Genomic DNA, 17,028 nt, shown 5'->3' with positions numbered 1-17,028 from the left:
CAGTGTTAAAGCCAGATTAAGTGAGTCCAAATCATTGGGTTTGTTATATAGGTTGTTTTCCTGTAATCCCTTTCTTTGTTTCTCATGCTTCGGCGTGTGCCAGGGGGAAGCCACGTTGTGTGTTTGTTGTTTATATCTGGCTTGACGAGGTTTTGGAAGAGAAATGAAATTTCATTCGGTTGAACAGAGTGAATTAGACTGAAATTGATTTCTCTTGAAGGAAAAGCCAGATTTAAAGGGAGGTTATTCACGGTAGAGGGTGCAACCGTGAGGGGTATATATAGGAATTGTAAAACCCGGGTAGTTTAATCTCTCCTGTGGTGTCGCCGTTACAGTGCGGTCTGTTTATTTTTTGTTTGTCCTGTGCGTTATGGTTATGAACATTTTCTGTTGTCAGGTGTTGGCAGTCTTGCTGCAAGACAGATGTCGTCACAGTGACGAGTATGGTTCTGAACCACAAAGCAAGGATGGTACCTGGTACATGCATGTATCTTACAGTAAGATGTTACAGTGTCGGTGACTGGCGTGGGTTCTGGGATCATATGGATCAAGGCTAGTGACGCTACTGGTGTTTGTAAAAGGAAATTTCATGCAGAGTAAATGCCTCGGCCTGTGCCACAGGGGAAGCCACATTGTGTGTTTGTTGTTTATATCTGGCTGGACGAGGTTTTGGAAGAGAAGCTTGGTATCACGATTCGATGAACAAGCAAATGAGGTCACCTAGCTAACAACTCGTATACGTTTTAATAATTTAATTATAATACGGAAACACACTCGTCTAATTATGTGTTTACAATATTTGTCTTACCACCGTATTCTGCAACACAAAATATCCATTGTTGTTGCAAAAACTGGTAAATTACCCAAATGAACGTTAGGACGGTGGATAGCGTTTGCTCCTAATGTGGAAGGCCCGGGTTCGTTCCCCACATGGGTAAAATATGTAAAGCTAATATCTAGTGTCTCCCGCCGTGATATTGCTTGAATATTGCTATGAGGGGCGTAAAACTTTACTCAATCATTCACCCCAAAGACGTAGACAATACAACACAACACGAAATGTGCCGCTGGTTTATTTGTACACAGACGGGTGTTCTTGATGACGTCAACATCCGGGCACTCTGTAGGCATAGTCGCAGGCTTGGACGCGCACGTTGAACACCTCGTATTCGGGGCAGGTCCTCTCGAAGCCAAGGTGCATGAAGCATTCGTAGTACTTCGAACAACTGTAGGGGTCACGGTATAGGCCGTTGCCATTACTTTCACAGAAGTCGCCAATGGTTTTCGCTGCAGCTGGAGAGTAGAGGTTGGTTAGGGTAGTAGTGTTAGTTTGAGTTACAAAACAACGATATGCTACGTGGTGTAACTCCTCATTTGGTTAGGATGCGTATGAAATCGGGTTTAACTTCACATTCAAGGTTTTTTCACTTATAATGCGATATGCATGTGTGTGTGTGTGACATGCGTGAGTGTGATTGTGATTGTGATTGTGTGTGTGATTGTGTGTGTGTTTGTGTGTGAGTGTGTGTGTGTGAATGCGTGTGTGTGATTGTGTGTGTTTATATGTGATTGTGTGTGTGTTTGTGTGTGTGTGTATGTGTTTGTGTGTGTGATTGTGTGTGTGTTTGTCTGAGTGTGTGTGTTTGTGTGTGTGTGATTGTGTTAGTGTCTGTGTGTGTTTGTGTGTGTGTGATTGTGTGTGTTTGTGTGTGATTGTGTGTGTGTGTTTGCGTGATTGTGTGATTGCACTAGTTCAGACTTATGCCGGTTTTACAGCGCTTACCCACTGAGATACCTTGCCACAGTGTAAAAACGATACGCCACCCAAACACAGTATACCGATTCCGAACGGACTTGCTTCATCCATCTAATCCCGAATAACTTTTTACGCAGGACGACAACAAGAACCATCTTTTCACTTACACTGTTGATATGGTGCGGCCAGGCCATCCAACCATTCTCTCCCACTGACCCTCTATGTCCCTCCAACTGACCAATCAGATTCCACCTCTCATATCACTTGCATTTGCTTCAAACATAATGGCGGCGCCCAGTCAAGGCAACCGGATTTATAATCAAAATCTATATTGTTATAAAACGGGTCTTACTTCGGGAAGTGCGTCAGATCTGCACGACAGTTTACGAACCGGATGTCGATTTCGTTCCTCGACTTTGATTGGACTATGCATATACACGTAAACTAAGCCTAAATATATCTAACCGCCTCCGTGGTCTAGTGGTAGAGCGTCCGCCCGGAGAGCGGAAGGTCCGGGGTTCGATCCCGACCGCGTCATACCAAAATACGTTAAAAGATGGTACTTGTTGTTACCCTGTCTGGCGCTCGGCATTAAGGGGCTAAAACAAGGACTGGTCGGCTCGGAGTCAGTATACTGTGCCTGAGTGGGGTATTTATGTTAAACTGCAGCATGGTATCTCAGCGAGCTAGCACTATAAATCGGCATCAGTCCGGACTAGTACAAGCAGCCATACAAACACACACCCGTACATGCACGTCGCTATATACGTGCAATAATCTTGCACGCGACGTTAAACCCCATTTCACCTCACCTAACAATAACTCCATAATTCCAGCCTAGTTTGGCAAGGGTGGATACTGGACTTTTATAGTCACTTAACTCCCTTCGCTCGGGAAGATACGATCTACCGACCTTCCGCTCTATTCACTGCACCACTGAGGCGGCCAGGTCATCGAACCACAGACCTTCCGCAGACGCTCTATCCACTGCACCAAGGACACGGCTTCGTTATTATACTTAAACAACGTCATCATAGAATGCCTGTTGTAAGAGCGTACCAGTTTTCATTCTTGTTTTAAGGATTTCTCGACTATTATTGCCGGAAATAAAGTAGGTAAGGTCATCGAACCACCGACATTCCGTTCTCTGAGCACACGCTCTATCCACTGAACCGTTGAGGCGCCTTCTTTATTTGGATTAAGCAACGTCATCATAGAATGCCTGTTGTAAGGGCGGACCAGTTTCAATTCTTGTTTTAAGGCTTTATCGGCTATTATCGACAAATACAAGTGTGACAATAAAATTAGGGTTGGCAGGCGATCAGTTTTTCTTATTAACCTAAGACCTAAGCGTTACGCTGTGTATTTAAATTAATTTGTTTTGTATTTCTCAAAAGGCCTTTGAAACCTAAGGTTTAAAGTTAGCAAACAAATATTGGCTGAATAATATGAGAAGAATTGTAATTTAAATTGTAGATAAAACAATGACAAAATGGCCTTGCTGTGTAGAATGCTCATGCCCTGATGTGATGAGTGGCAGAAAGTCTCAAACAACGTTTGAATAATAGTTCCATATAGATGACGACATGGAGTTAGTATATAAATACATGGTGAATTAAAGGTATTGTATTTAATTATAATTTACGAATCTACTAACAACATACTGTGGGATGATGTTGTATTACTACTAGACACATCGCGGTGATTTTCCAGCCGATTTATCCAGTTTACCAACACTCCTTTTTTTCTGTCCAGACTGAACCCTCGGTAGAGGTAATTACAATAACGGACATAGTCACTAACAACAACAAGGTAGCAGAGCGTGGTTGAACAGATCTAGAAATAGAGACACAGAATTGAACTAGAAACATAAGCGAAAACCGGCACACTGGTAGAGATCGCAAGAACGACAGCCACGACACACAAGTCACTGACCACAGTGTCAGAATATAACGATGGTGAGGAAATAATATTGGATTTGATGAAAGGAAAGACACCAAAGTCGAGGGATGTTGAGAGTTTTCAATATTTGTTCGTGAAATTTGTTCCCTCAGTCCATAAGCACGCGCTTTGGTACTACACAATGTGTAATACAGCTGTATGTTTATTAAACGGGTGATCTCTTCACGGGCAAGTAATAAATATAGTTTACATTAATATGAATTTATGAATTAAAAAAAACCTCACTAGATTATAGTCGATAACATTGGATGGAAATAGTACTCACGGTTCCCAGTAGTTTGTTTGGGTGTGTAAGGCCTCTGTGTGTAAGGCACCTGTGTAGAAGGCCTCTGTGTGTAAGGCTCCTGTGTAGAAGGCCTCTGTGTGTAAGGCTCCTGTGTAGAAGGCCTCTGTGTGTAGGGCCTCTGTGAGGTATGGATTGGTGCGTATGTCTCTCGCGTTATTGGTTGAACAGTTAACCTGGTAGTCGTGGTGCTAGTTGTACTTGTAGGTAGTGGAGCCTTAGTGACCTTAGGCCTCTTGCTGACGAAGTGTGTGGGCCCGGGTGTGTTGATGCCACTGTGACACGGGACGTTGTCTGCACGGTCGCAATATTTGGCTTTAGGGTTGAAGTGTAACCCCGGGGCACAGTTGACCGCGAAGGTCATGTTATTGGCACAGATGAAGTATTCCGCACAGTTGTAGGGACTAAGGTAGAAGTCGCTGATTCGGCCATAGCAGAAGTTCGTGCCGTGCTGAATGCGCGGCGTAGCTAGAACAAAAGGATAGTATGTACTGTCTGAAGGCCACAAAGAGGATCGTCTTTTGGTCGAGTTTTGGGTCGACCGTTTTGTATTCACGATGAAGGGGAATTGTAGAGTCCTGAATAGGAAATGTGTATGTTTATGCGTGTTTTAGTGTTATCTAATTACTCAAACGTTGTTTGATCAAGGTTACAACATTCAAAGCCTCAGTAATATATGGTAGACATGTTCGATGCAATTCCCTATTTTGACTTGTATCATAGGTTCCCATGTTGTTTTCAGGTGAACTATTGAATTGACTTGCCTCTGCATGTGTTTGTGACGGTTGTAACCGGTGGGGCAGGATACGCTCACCTTTTCGCGAACTCCTGGTATCATCACAAGTTGATAGTGATTCATAAACACATGCTCGTGATATAGTCGGAATCTTACAATCGACTCAATGCTTTTAGTAGACGTTTCTATTGGATATGGAAAGGGTTTTGTTGCTTTTTTTTTAGTATGAACACCGTTATAGGTGACATAATGTAACACAACATTAAACATATTTTATTATATTCCAGCGTACAAAACTTAGTTTGATGTTCAGGTAATGATCACATGATGTCACAAGGAAAAAAGTTAAGTATTCCAAGATGTGAAAGATTATGTCTACTTTGCATAATCCCTGTTGTGGAATCCGAGTAGCATGTTTGTCATGTTCGCCCATTTACTTGATGATCTTAGGCAACACATTTTACATGAATATTATTGGCAGTATCCATCAGAAAGTAAATGCATACAACTGTTTAGTTCTTTTCATGTCACAACTGTCAATGCCTTGGCGAAATATATTTTCTTAGCTGTAAAGTAAAGAAAAAGTATCTGAAAATCACTGATGTCCATTAATATGATACTGTACTGTTTTACTGACGCGTGGCACAAAGCCGTTTTGAAACCGTTTGTGCTTTCACTGTAAAAATGGGCCGGTGGCCTATTTACTGAAGACATTTGAAGGATTATATAATATTTGAAATATTTACTGGCTAATTTCACACCGAAAAACAATACGACGTTTAAACAATATAATGACTCTTTTGAACAATAGAATGACGCAAACAAATGTCTCAAAATGCGAGAGGTAACGCTTCTGTGAAGTATTCACCACTGATGAGTTTATGTATGTAATGCATGCATGCAATAAGTAAATACCTGTTCGCACTCTGCACTCTTTTGGGTTTTTTTGAAAATGAGAAACGGTGATTTTCCTTGCATTATACTCTTTTCGCGAACATCTATATTTTTCCTCAATATTTTGCTTTTTAAGGCCAATTGAATTGGGTTTCCTCTGATGACAATATTCACCACGTGAGTATCGATCGGACGAATTCTTTAATATATCACATATCAGCATACAGTTACTGATATTAATGAATAAAATTCAGACAACCACATATTAAAACCCCATTCAATTCATGTTAAAAGTACCTTGCCTCTGTCAGCATTTAATAAGTGCATTCTAATAGTATCTAGAATATAGATCGCCGAGATTCCACTGCACTATTATTATAAGTTGATAACGATTTCTAATATTAAAGATAGTCATCGAGTAATACGTATAGGCTAGAAGACCTGCAGTAACACGTGACCTAAATACATCGCCATAGAATTCCCTTTGTGCACACGTTAGTAATACCACATACATCTTTGCGAGGCAAACGTGTCAACAAACCTATACCAAGGCCTAGTTCTAACCCATGTCATGCCTGCTTTCCTTGCCTCGATCGTGGAGTCACCACGTTTAGAGCACTGCTCTTATTTCGAATGGCTTCACAGGAGACACGGTTGGCCCAGTCGTCTGAGGAGCCGCAATTCGCTGTACAGAGTTGCGTCCCTTGGACACACCAGAAACCTACATGTATGATTGTTGGTTCGAATCCCGGTTCGCCCCGATTATGTTTCTAGGTTTGTCAGCACCATACCCTAGCTCGTGGGTTTCACCGAAGTGGTAAACCTCTGAGACATGTATGAGTTTGGGCTTTCCTCCCACATTAAGCTGACGCCACGTGATATAACTGGAATACTGTCCAAAGCGTTGTTAAACTCAATATCTCATTCGAATGGCTTGTCAAAGATGACTACCACATCAGAAGACCTGGTCGAGCAGAATATCAGATCGTCTAAAAGTAGCATTGCATCTCAGTCACTGCCATAAGCGTTCTGTCGTTTGAGTTCCAAAATAGAAGAAGAAAAGAGTTTGCACTCAAATATATAAAAGTATTTTGGAGAGGTAATTGAAAACTTTGAACAACTTCGAAAATATTTGTCTCAGCTTAAATTTTGGAATAGTTTCAGTGCAAATTTGACAGGCGATGGCTGCGGCACAGCAAATGTTCTCTGATTGGACTTTCAAAATGAGCTATAGTCCTATGGTCCTTCATATTTCAAGAAGTCTTGAAATGAAAAGTTTGTTAAATGCTTGTGAACATTCCTGCCTCGGCATAATGTTCAACATCTCGATTAAACGTGTCTCGCAAGACGAAGTAATGGAGTCAACAATGTATCGTGCCCAGACCGCTTGTTAAACGGCCGCTTTAAGGCATGCTAATATTAGAACGATTGCTACATACTGTAAACATCCCGTGAAGATCTTGTTCTTCAGCAACCCTTGCTTATCGTAAGAGGCAACTAACGGGCCTCGCTGACTTGGTTGATGCATGTCATGGAATCCCAGGTTCGTAGATCGATGCTTTTGATGTCAGTCACTAGATTATCTGGCCCAAACTCGATTTATGTATATGACGTCATATAGCTGGAATATTTCTGTATGCGGCGTTAAACAACAAATAAATAATAACACATACTGTAAACAGGGCCGTTGGTGATGTGTGGTGGGTTCGTCACAACGACCTGCGAGGGAGTGTTGGGTTTCCGAGTGGTGATCGCTGGAGGCTGAGTGGTGGCGGATTCATGGTGAATATCCTGGTGCCTGGGGTTAGGAACGGAGATTAGAACAGATTTGTTTAATTGTTTGGTTTACGGATTATATTTCTTAAACATTAGTCGGTTACGCTTTCGAAGGAATTCGGAGGGGTTTTGTCGTATAATTGGGACAGTAGGTGGAGATGAACATGTCTGGCGATGCCAATATGTGAGTTGATGTTTTGTTATCGAAACAAATCTTACCGTCGGCAACATTTAAAACAATTTGCAATACTGATCTTAGCACTTCTATTTGTGAGATCGGCGTGACGTAAAACAAATAATAAAATGTAAGGCCTTTCTGTGAATTTCTGTGATTTTGTTTATCATCGTAATAATGATAATCAATCATTAGCATCGTCAACAACCGGGCCTACATATACCGCAACAGCGAGTGAAGTGAGTGAGTGGGTTAACACCGCTAAGGACATTATTTCAGTTATATCACTATGTGTTATGTGAGAGAAAAGCCCGAAGTGATGCAATCTAGGACGATTATTCTCTTAGTCAAACCAACGATCTCGCGTACGGTGTTGACAACCAAAGGACTATAAACAGAGCCTGGAATACGAACCCACGATAATTGAATTTTAGACGACTGAGCCACACGTGTTCCCACCGCCAATACAATGACAACTAAAGAAGGTAACGGCATTGCTTTAGCCTATATACACCTTCATATTGTTATTTTCAGGTTTATGCTTGTGTTAGATATATATACACTACTTTTTTGTCTTCAAAACAAATCTATAATCTTACGGTCCTGGTCCTACACAGTTAGTTCTGTCTGGGGTGGCGAGTTCGTCCACGATGGCGTGGAGTAGGGGATAGGGGCCTTGGCCACAGTCGGCCCCTGAGAAGTCATCCAAGTCCACGGCCCACACCATGACGCCTCCAAAGCCGGACGACTTGATGTAGCACACCTGTAGCAAGAGGAGAACAGGGAGATTAGTTCAGTAACCTATGCAATTCCTTATTTAGCCTTGTACCATTTGTGAATAATTGACTTCCCTTTGCATGTGTTTGTAACTCACCTTTCCGCTCACATGGTATTGTCGCTATATGATAGTAATTCATAAAAAAAATGCTTATAATATGGTCGGGATCGTACAAATTGACTCTGCTCTTAGCTTTTATTTGACACTGCTCTGAACGTGTTTTAAACGTCGCTATACAAGTGCAATAATCTTAAACCCCATTTCATGGTTCTGAGTGGTGCATAGCTTGTGAAGTGAGCTTGGTATAACGCCGCTTTGAACAATATTTCAGTTATATCACGTCATGTCAGCTTGATGCAGGCCTAAGGCGTTTACGACTTTGGTAAAAGCCACGAGCACGTGTGTGGTGCTGACAAGCCTAGAAACATAATCGGTGCTAATCTAGGATTTGAACCCACGACTAAAGGGCACAAATCTGCAGAGCGACTTACGGCGCATTAGACGCGCCATAGTGACACTATGTGCCATTCAGGAACGAAACGCTCAAGTGAGCTATCATTGTCTTAGGACTCTTCTCAAACTGATAGAAATCCAACATCCAACATTGGTTACCTTCTCCCGGAGACCCGATTGTCGTCGTAGCACACCCACTCCACCCTACATCCATCATATGCTTGCTTACCTTCTGGCGGAGGCCCCGTTTGGTGTCGTAGCACACCCACTCCACCCTGCATCCAACATATGCTTGCTTACCGTCTGCCGGAGACCCCGTTTGTCGTCGTAGCACATCCACTCCACCCTGCATCCAACATATGCTTACCTTCTGCCGGAGACCCCGTTTGTCGTCGTAGCACACCCACTCCGACCTACATCCAGCATTGCTTACCGTCTGCCGGAGGCCCCGTTTGTCGTCGTAGCACACCCACTCCACCCTCATCCAACATATGCTTGCTTACCTTCTGCCGGAGGCCCCGTTTGTCGTCGTAGGACATCCACTCCACCCTGCATCCAACATATGCTTACCTTCTGCCGGAAACCCCGATTGTCGTCGAAGCCAACCCAAATCCCCCCACATCCAGCATCAGCGTACCTGCTGTCGGAGACCCCGATTGTCGTCGTAACCCCCTCGCTTCACCCTACATCCAACATGTGCCTACCTTCTCAAGCAGACCCTGATTGTCGTCGTAACGCACCCACTCCACCCTACATCCAACATCAGCGTACCTTCTGCCGGAGACTTAGTTTGTCGTCGTAGCCCACCCACTGATCGCCTCGGGTAATATAGCGGACTCGCTGTTCGGGAATATCTACAATTTTGCCACCATTTTGCTCCATTTCACAAATCTGAAACCATAACATGTCCATGTTGATTTTCAATGAACGTAAGAAAATAAGAAAAATTGGTATCGTAAAATAATTTATATCCAAAGTGGTCAGAGGACATATATGTATGAACCACCATCATATTTCATTCTAAACAAGAAAAAAGCACTTTCTCCAACATAACAGTGATCCAAGAGCTAATGGTTCGAACGTGAAGCTCACGTGTCACGGATATCAAAAAATGTTTCGAAGGGAAGTCACCTCCTGGTAAGACAGGAAGCCCGCCTCGCCTGTGTACGGTCCTTTTGCGCCGGGGCCACTGGCAGGTGCACCTAGGGTGTTGTCAGCAGTTGACAGGGTGAACGTGCGACCATATAGAGCCACGCCTATGTTTAGTTTCTCTCTAGGAGCGCCCATCTTCACCCAGTATTCAGCTGCCCAATGCTAAAAACAAATTGATATGAAAATATTTTATTCACAAAATCAAAAGCGAATCCTCGTTTTATACATGGATAAGGTGATAGTCACTACACTGCAATATGTCCACGGCAAGGGGACACAACGATTTGCCTTCATGGATTTTACCTATTTGGGATATCTGACCTTGCTCGTCGGCGTGTAACGCCAAAGCTTTTAACCACTAAGCTACCCAACCCCGCGCACTCACTTACCAGATTAAGGTACCTGTCATCGTTGGTCTCGTCAATACGTGGATACAGAGGGCTGTTGGGGCCGGTGTGGTCCTCCCAACTGCCGTGCAGGTCATAGGTCATCACACTGATGAAGTCCAAGATCCTAGGCAGCATCAAAACACAACATGATGCAGAACCAGAATATAAAGGTGGCAGGATAAGGCCTTAACATCTACTAAAATATACTTGCTTCGTCTACTTAATTTTGCCTCAGTGAAAATACGTTAGGGGCCGATCATTTAACGTTCTTATGTGATTGGGCGAAGGACATGTTGTTTTGGTTAGAAACAGAATATTTCTCCATCACTGCTTTCAGTATATTTTCTATGGAAATTTGTTTGTTTAGAAATCCGATCCCCTTATGTGACTGTTAGTCTCTCACTTACAACATCTTCCCGGTCGTGTGACTTCCACCACTTACTTTGATATTTCCGGGATTTCGTATGCAGTGTCAATGTTGGGTTTTCCCGCCGCCACGGCCGCCGTCAACATCAGTCGGGGTCTACCAGATTGCTGCGCTTCCGCCACAAAAGCATCGTACAGTGCCTGAAAACAATTCTCTATTCGGCTATTCCAGTCCAATGTAGATTGTCTTAACGTTTGTAAATATATGTGACATACTGAGTCACATTTCATTTCTAAACTGAATCAGTGAATGTATGTTGTTTAACGATATTCCTGCTTTTTCATACCAACCCGTAAATAATCGAACCGTTTTTAGCAATATCCCAGCAACTTCACGGTAGGGGACACCACCCCACGCCAATTGGTTACAATAACAAACAATCAACAAAATCTCCGAGTCTGATGATTTAGTAGTCATTTACGACAAGCAAAAGAGTTTTCGGGGGCGATCTATTCGTCACCTTCAAGAAGTTTTATTCCCTTTATTGATCAATTTAAGCGTGAAAACACGACAAACCACTTATGACTATAAATACTTTGATCAAAGAATGCCCACTTAATATTCTTGGTTAATATGCATGGTCTGTGTCTAACAAGTTACCAAGTCCATCTGATTTATAACATGGTTTTATTCGTTTAATATTTGTTACGTAAATGTGTCATTTTGCTAATATTAATAAATGATTCAATAAGACGTTATTTGTACCTCCAAAATAAATATCTTGTTTTGTAATAATAACATGTCCTAAAATAACATTTATGAAAGCATTAAATTCATTTCAGACTTATTTTACGTACGAGCATTCTAAATATACCTGAGCAATGTTTTCATTGTCAGAATTGCAAAATGAACACAAATTTGAATAGGCTTGCTGTCAATCAAGTTCATCTTTAACAATTCCTTTTTAGTGTATATAATTTTGTGTAGGAATGTAAATTGAAATTCTTATATTTTGTAACTATCTATTGTAGATATTTTCTATATAGTTAAAATACATGTTTCTAGTAAATTTAATAGTTAAATTCTCGTTCCCATTGCTCGGCAATTTCTTGAAAATAGACATTAGAGAAAACATCCTTGAACCTTTGCTTAAATCATGCCATGGAGGAGAAATTCATTTTGTCTAGATTTTTAGCATCATGCCCAATATCTTTCCATGGCTTATGCTGCTTAGGTCTATAACGGTTATATTCTAATAAAGTACCTTTTTATGCCACACACTACTTTTGGGCTCAGAAAATGGAATAAAACCGTTTGAGTTACATACATCTTTTACATGATAAACATCCCTTGCATACCAATTCCTAATAATATTATCTGTTATTTTACATTTATCATTATACAATTAATTTATATTTGCATTAGAATTTCATTAACATCATTTTCGTTTATTACGTACATTATTTGATATGTACTCTTCAGAAAAAGAAACGCAATACGGATATTTTAGGCCATCAAATTAAAATAAGGGGACTAAGATGTGCAAAATGAAGAGGTTTAATGTGTTATAGTGTCAGTGACAAATTTTCCAGATCAAAATGGTCACAACAAGGACATGCAAACCATTAGTCGGGAAACACGTACGATTCGAATAAACGCAAGTACATTAACAAAAGGGCCATGGAGCTTCACGGTATTAGAACGGTATTAGAAGTGCAGGGTTTTGGATTGCCTGGCATCTGCGTCAATCGAACATGCCAAGTTTAACAGAAGTGCAAAGAAACAACGTCATAGGCCGCTTGTAGGCAGGAGGATCCCGATCAGCTGTAGCCTGGTTATTCAATGTAGCGCCCAGCCCCATCACAAGGCAGCCAAGCACCATCACATTTCAACAGCATGGGTCAACACGTGATCGGCAAAGATCGGGACGACCAAGAGTAACCACCCCCGCCCAAGATCGCTACATCCGACTGCGCCACCTACGTGGAAGGACGACCACAGCCACCTCAACCGCATCCCAAATACCCGGACTGCGCAGAATCTCCGACCAGACCAAACCGTTAAAGAGCAGCAGGTCTACCAGCAAGACGTCGTGTTCGACGCGTCATATTGAGTCGATAACATCAACAACGACTGCATTGGTGTCGTCAACACAATGTATCGCTTCAACTGCGATGGAGAGATGTCTGGTTCAGCGACGAATCAAGATTTCTACTCCGTCGAGGGGATGGAAGAGCACGGGTTTACAGACGTCGGGGAGAACGTTACGCCGGCAACGGCGTACAGGAAGTGGACAGGTTTTATGGGGGTAGCGTTATGATGTGGGCGGCTTTCTCACATCATGGCAGGACAGGTTTAGTCCATATCCAGGGTAATCTTACGGCTCAACGATACATCAACGAAATTATCCTTCCACACGTCCTCCCAATTGCAGCCTGTCACAAGAGCCTGTCTACACGACAACGTTGATGTTTTCCCCTGGCCCTCCAGATCTTCGGATTTGAACTAATAGAGCACCTGTGGGATGAATTGGGTAGACGGCTACGCCGACGTCAACCACAACTTCGGATATTGCAGCAGTTGGTTTTTGCGTTGCAGGCCGAGTTGGCTACCATTCCCTAGGATGGGATTCGCATACTCGTCTCTTCCATGGGCAGGATATGTCAGGCCGCTATCGATTCCAACGGGGGACATACGTGTTATTGATGGTAGCTGACCTTCACCTCGGACTTTTCCTATGTACCGATAACTGAGTCGACTACAATCACCAAGTGTTCTCTCCACTACATTTTGCTCAATATCCTGTACGGTTCCTCGTATAGATGTATTTTCCTATCTCACACAAATCTGGCCTTGCGTTTCTTTTTTGGAAGAGTTTATTTGTTCCTTGTTCCGAGCATCTAATCCGTCTTTCCAAAATGGGTTAGTGATATGAAAGCGTTTTTTTTTATATAAGCCCGCAAACGGAAAATATCTTTTTTTAGGGGAAAATCTGAAAGATGATAGATTTTTGGTTTAGAAATATATGGTTTGATACGCGATAACTTAAATGAGTAAATAAACATTGTAATATCAACCACTCTAAGGCCACCATCTTCAAATTTTCTAACTAGGTCTATTCTTCTTCTAATTTTATTCTTCTCTTTCCATTCTATATAAAGTTGAAGAAAATGCTGTAAGTTTAATTCGTGTATAAATTATATTGGGGGATTTGGTAAAGCAGTTAATATATGAACCATATTTGGCAAAGCCAAGGTTTTTATCACATTTATGTTTACTATTAATGCCAAGTTGCGTTTCCTCCAGTTTGAGATCATTCTTTTAATTGTTTCCAATCGTTTTCCAGTGTTGATAACCCAAAGTTTGTTTGTTTTCAAATCGAAGTTTAATTCCATGTACATCGAATTTTGCGTCATGTCAGTTCAATGTTAAATCAGAACATAATGTGAATGCACCGTCATAGATAATCGTTTAGAAACTGTGTCAGAGACCAAATCAGTTAATATTAATAGACCTTTCTTCTTTACTATTTTTATTTCAAGACGGAACCAAGTTTATATAATGGCTACAAGGGGTGCGGGTTTGCGGTTCGGCTTGTCCTAGAATGATCTCTTCTAACCCGCCTCACGTGTTACCTGAAGCAATTCGGTAAAGTGATGTTTATCCTCTGGTGGACCGCCTCTGTTTGCAGGATACTCCCAGTCAACATCCACGCCATCGAATTTGTTGTCTCGGAGGAATTTGACAACAGAGTCCGCGAACTCCTTCCTCCCCGAGGGAGTGTGGGACATCTCATGGAACGGCATCGACTTAAGATTCCAGCCCCCAACAGCAAGCAGGGCCTTCATGCTTGGATTGGTTTTCTTCAACGCCATAAAACGTTCGAACCTGCATGGTGAATGATGCTTTGAACATTATTTCAGTTATATCCCGATGTGTAAGATACATGTGGGAGGAAGGTTTGAATTTAAGTCTAGACGTTCAGCTGTTTGGTGACACACACGAGCACGGGTATGGCGCTGACACACCTAGAAACATAATCAGGCTGAACCGGGATTCGAACCCACGATCGTGGACGCAACTCTACACAGCCTTAGACGACTTTGCCACTCGTATTAAATATGTCGACACTGATAAAATAAATGAAATACACTTGATACTGTAAAGTGATGTATAGATTAATACCAACATTTAAAAATTGTCTTGAAAGGTCCATTTAAACAGACCATAACAACTCAGAAACAGTTTACAGAATCGTGTTACTCGTGATCAACATCATTTGAATCTTTGAATCTGTCTTCAAAATATAGGTAAACCTGTACTGTCTACTGTTTGAGACTAATAGCGTTTGTAGTTGGTGAGTTTGATGCAACGGCACCCTGAACAGTATTTGAGTTATATCCCGGAATTATGACTTACTGTGGAAGGACCGCCTCCGTGGTCTAGTGGTAGAGCGTCCGCCCGGAAAGCGGAAGGTCCCGGGTTCAATCCCAGCCGCGTCATACTCAAAGACGTTAAAAAATGGTACTTCTTGTTACCCTGTCTGGCGTTCGACATTAAAGGGCTAAAACAAGGACTGGTCGGCTCGTAGTCAGCATACTGTGTGGGGTATTCATGCTAAACAGCGGCATGGTATCTCAGTGTGCTAGCACTATTAATCGGCATCAGGCGTTGCTATGCAAAAATCTTGGACGCGACGTTAAGCTCCATTTCACCTCACCTCACCTTACCTCACCTCACCTCACCTCACCTCACCTATTGTGGAAGGGATGCAGATCGTTGACGCTTACGACCTTGAGCACGGGTAAGATGCTGGTAAAGTAACTTTTATAATCGTGGTGAATCTGGGATTCGAACCCACGATCAGAGCTGATTGAGTGAATACACTGCTTTGACCAAATAAATCTATCATTCTGTCGATCACAATTAACGGGTTGACGGTGGAATCGTCTCGATGCTGATTGAATTCAGCCATTATTTGAGATTACACTCACATTCCTTTGCTCCAAGATGTGGACAGGTCATTCCATTCAAAAGCTTTGATCCTGTTGCCTAGCAAGGTGGCGAAGGCGTACACGTAGTGTGTGCAGAGGTTAGGGTTAACATTCTCCGGCGTGTATTTCCCTTTACCGGAACGATACTGAGACCAGTTGGTGTAGTAACACACTCTCCTGAGGTCTGAACCTGTAACATGATGGATGACATGTATGACTGTTGGTGTACTAACACACTCTCCTGTGACCTGAACGTGTACCATGATGGATGACATGTATGACTGTTGGTGTATTCACACACTCGCCTGTGCCCTGAACCTGTAACATGATGGATGACATCTATGACAGTTGATGTAGTAACACTCTCTCCTGTGCCCTGAACCTGTAACATGATAGATGACATGTATGACAGTTGGTGTAGTAACACACTCTCCTGTGCCCTGAACCTGTAACATGATGGATGGCATGTAGTTGATGTAGTAACACACTCTCCTGTGCCCTGAACCTGTACCATGATGGATGACATGTATGACAGTTGGTGTAGTAACACACTCTCCTGTGCCCTGAACCTGTAACATGAACGATGAAATGTGCAACAGTTGGTGTAGTAACACACTCTCCTGTGTCCTGAACCTGTAACATGATGGATGACATGTATGACAGTTGTTGTAGTAACACACTCTCCTGTGCCCTGAACCTGTAACATGATAGATGACATGTATGACAGTTGGTGTAGTAACACACTCTCCTGTGCCCTGAACCTGTAACATGATGGATGACATGTGTAACAGTTTATATAGTGACACACTCTCCTGTGCCCTGAACCTGTAACATGATGGATGACATGTATGACAGTTGGTGTAGTAACACACTCTCCTGTGCCCTGAACCTGTAACATAATGGATGACATGTATGACAGTTGGTGCAGTAACACACTCTCCTGTGCCCTGAACCTGTAACATGATGGTATTATGAAATTGATGTACAGAAGTGTTTGTCATGACACAGTTATCTCACCTTGGACAGCGTGCAGTGCCAGGAAGATGACTCCCGCCACGGGGAGCAGCAACAGGGATGCCCGGGGGATCATCTGGAAGACAAATGAAGGTGAAACTATGGAATATGAAGTAGCGGGGACTATATATACCCCAGATAACCCCAGATAACGTAGGTCATCGCGTGTTCCTCGTCACGAGGTCCTGTCTCCAGTGATTGTGTGACTAAGATAATAATGACAAAACCCTTTTTATGATAATAATAAATCCATGGTACGATGAAATATCATGAGCATGTGTTTATGAGTCACAAGTGAT

General features: G+C 42.4%; 1 protein-coding gene across 1 annotated transcript in view; it reads right to left on the bottom strand.

Moving 5' to 3' along the window:
- Window positions 1–1,057: 1,057 nt before the first annotated feature.
- LOC124134341 (probable chitinase 10) overlaps window positions 1,058–17,028 on the bottom strand; it is a 55,016-nt gene continuing 39,045 nt past the window's right edge. Inside the window, exons 13-23 of the mRNA XM_048392860.1 lie at window positions 16,733–16,805; window positions 15,716–15,905; window positions 14,357–14,609; window positions 10,797–10,921; window positions 10,355–10,478; window positions 9,945–10,127; window positions 9,585–9,704; window positions 8,182–8,345; window positions 7,305–7,429; window positions 3,984–4,469; window positions 1,058–1,293 (exon numbers count right to left, since the gene is read on the bottom strand). Of these exons, the coding sequence (XP_048248817.1) occupies window positions 1,106–1,293; window positions 3,984–4,469; window positions 7,305–7,429; window positions 8,182–8,345; window positions 9,585–9,704; window positions 9,945–10,127; window positions 10,355–10,478; window positions 10,797–10,921; window positions 14,357–14,609; window positions 15,716–15,905; window positions 16,733–16,805 (2,031 nt within the window). The 3' untranslated portion in view covers window positions 1,058–1,105. The remainder of the gene's footprint in view (window positions 1,294–3,983; window positions 4,470–7,304; window positions 7,430–8,181; window positions 8,346–9,584; window positions 9,705–9,944; window positions 10,128–10,354; window positions 10,479–10,796; window positions 10,922–14,356; window positions 14,610–15,715; window positions 15,906–16,732; window positions 16,806–17,028) is intronic.

This window comes from Haliotis rufescens, unplaced genomic scaffold, assembly GCF_023055435.1.
Source record: "Haliotis rufescens isolate VD_foot unplaced genomic scaffold, xgHalRufe1.0.p SCAF_11, whole genome shotgun sequence".
Classification (NCBI taxonomy): Eukaryota; Metazoa; Mollusca; class Gastropoda; order Lepetellida; family Haliotidae; genus Haliotis; species Haliotis rufescens.
This window is presented reverse-complemented; position numbering and strand designations above follow the sequence as displayed.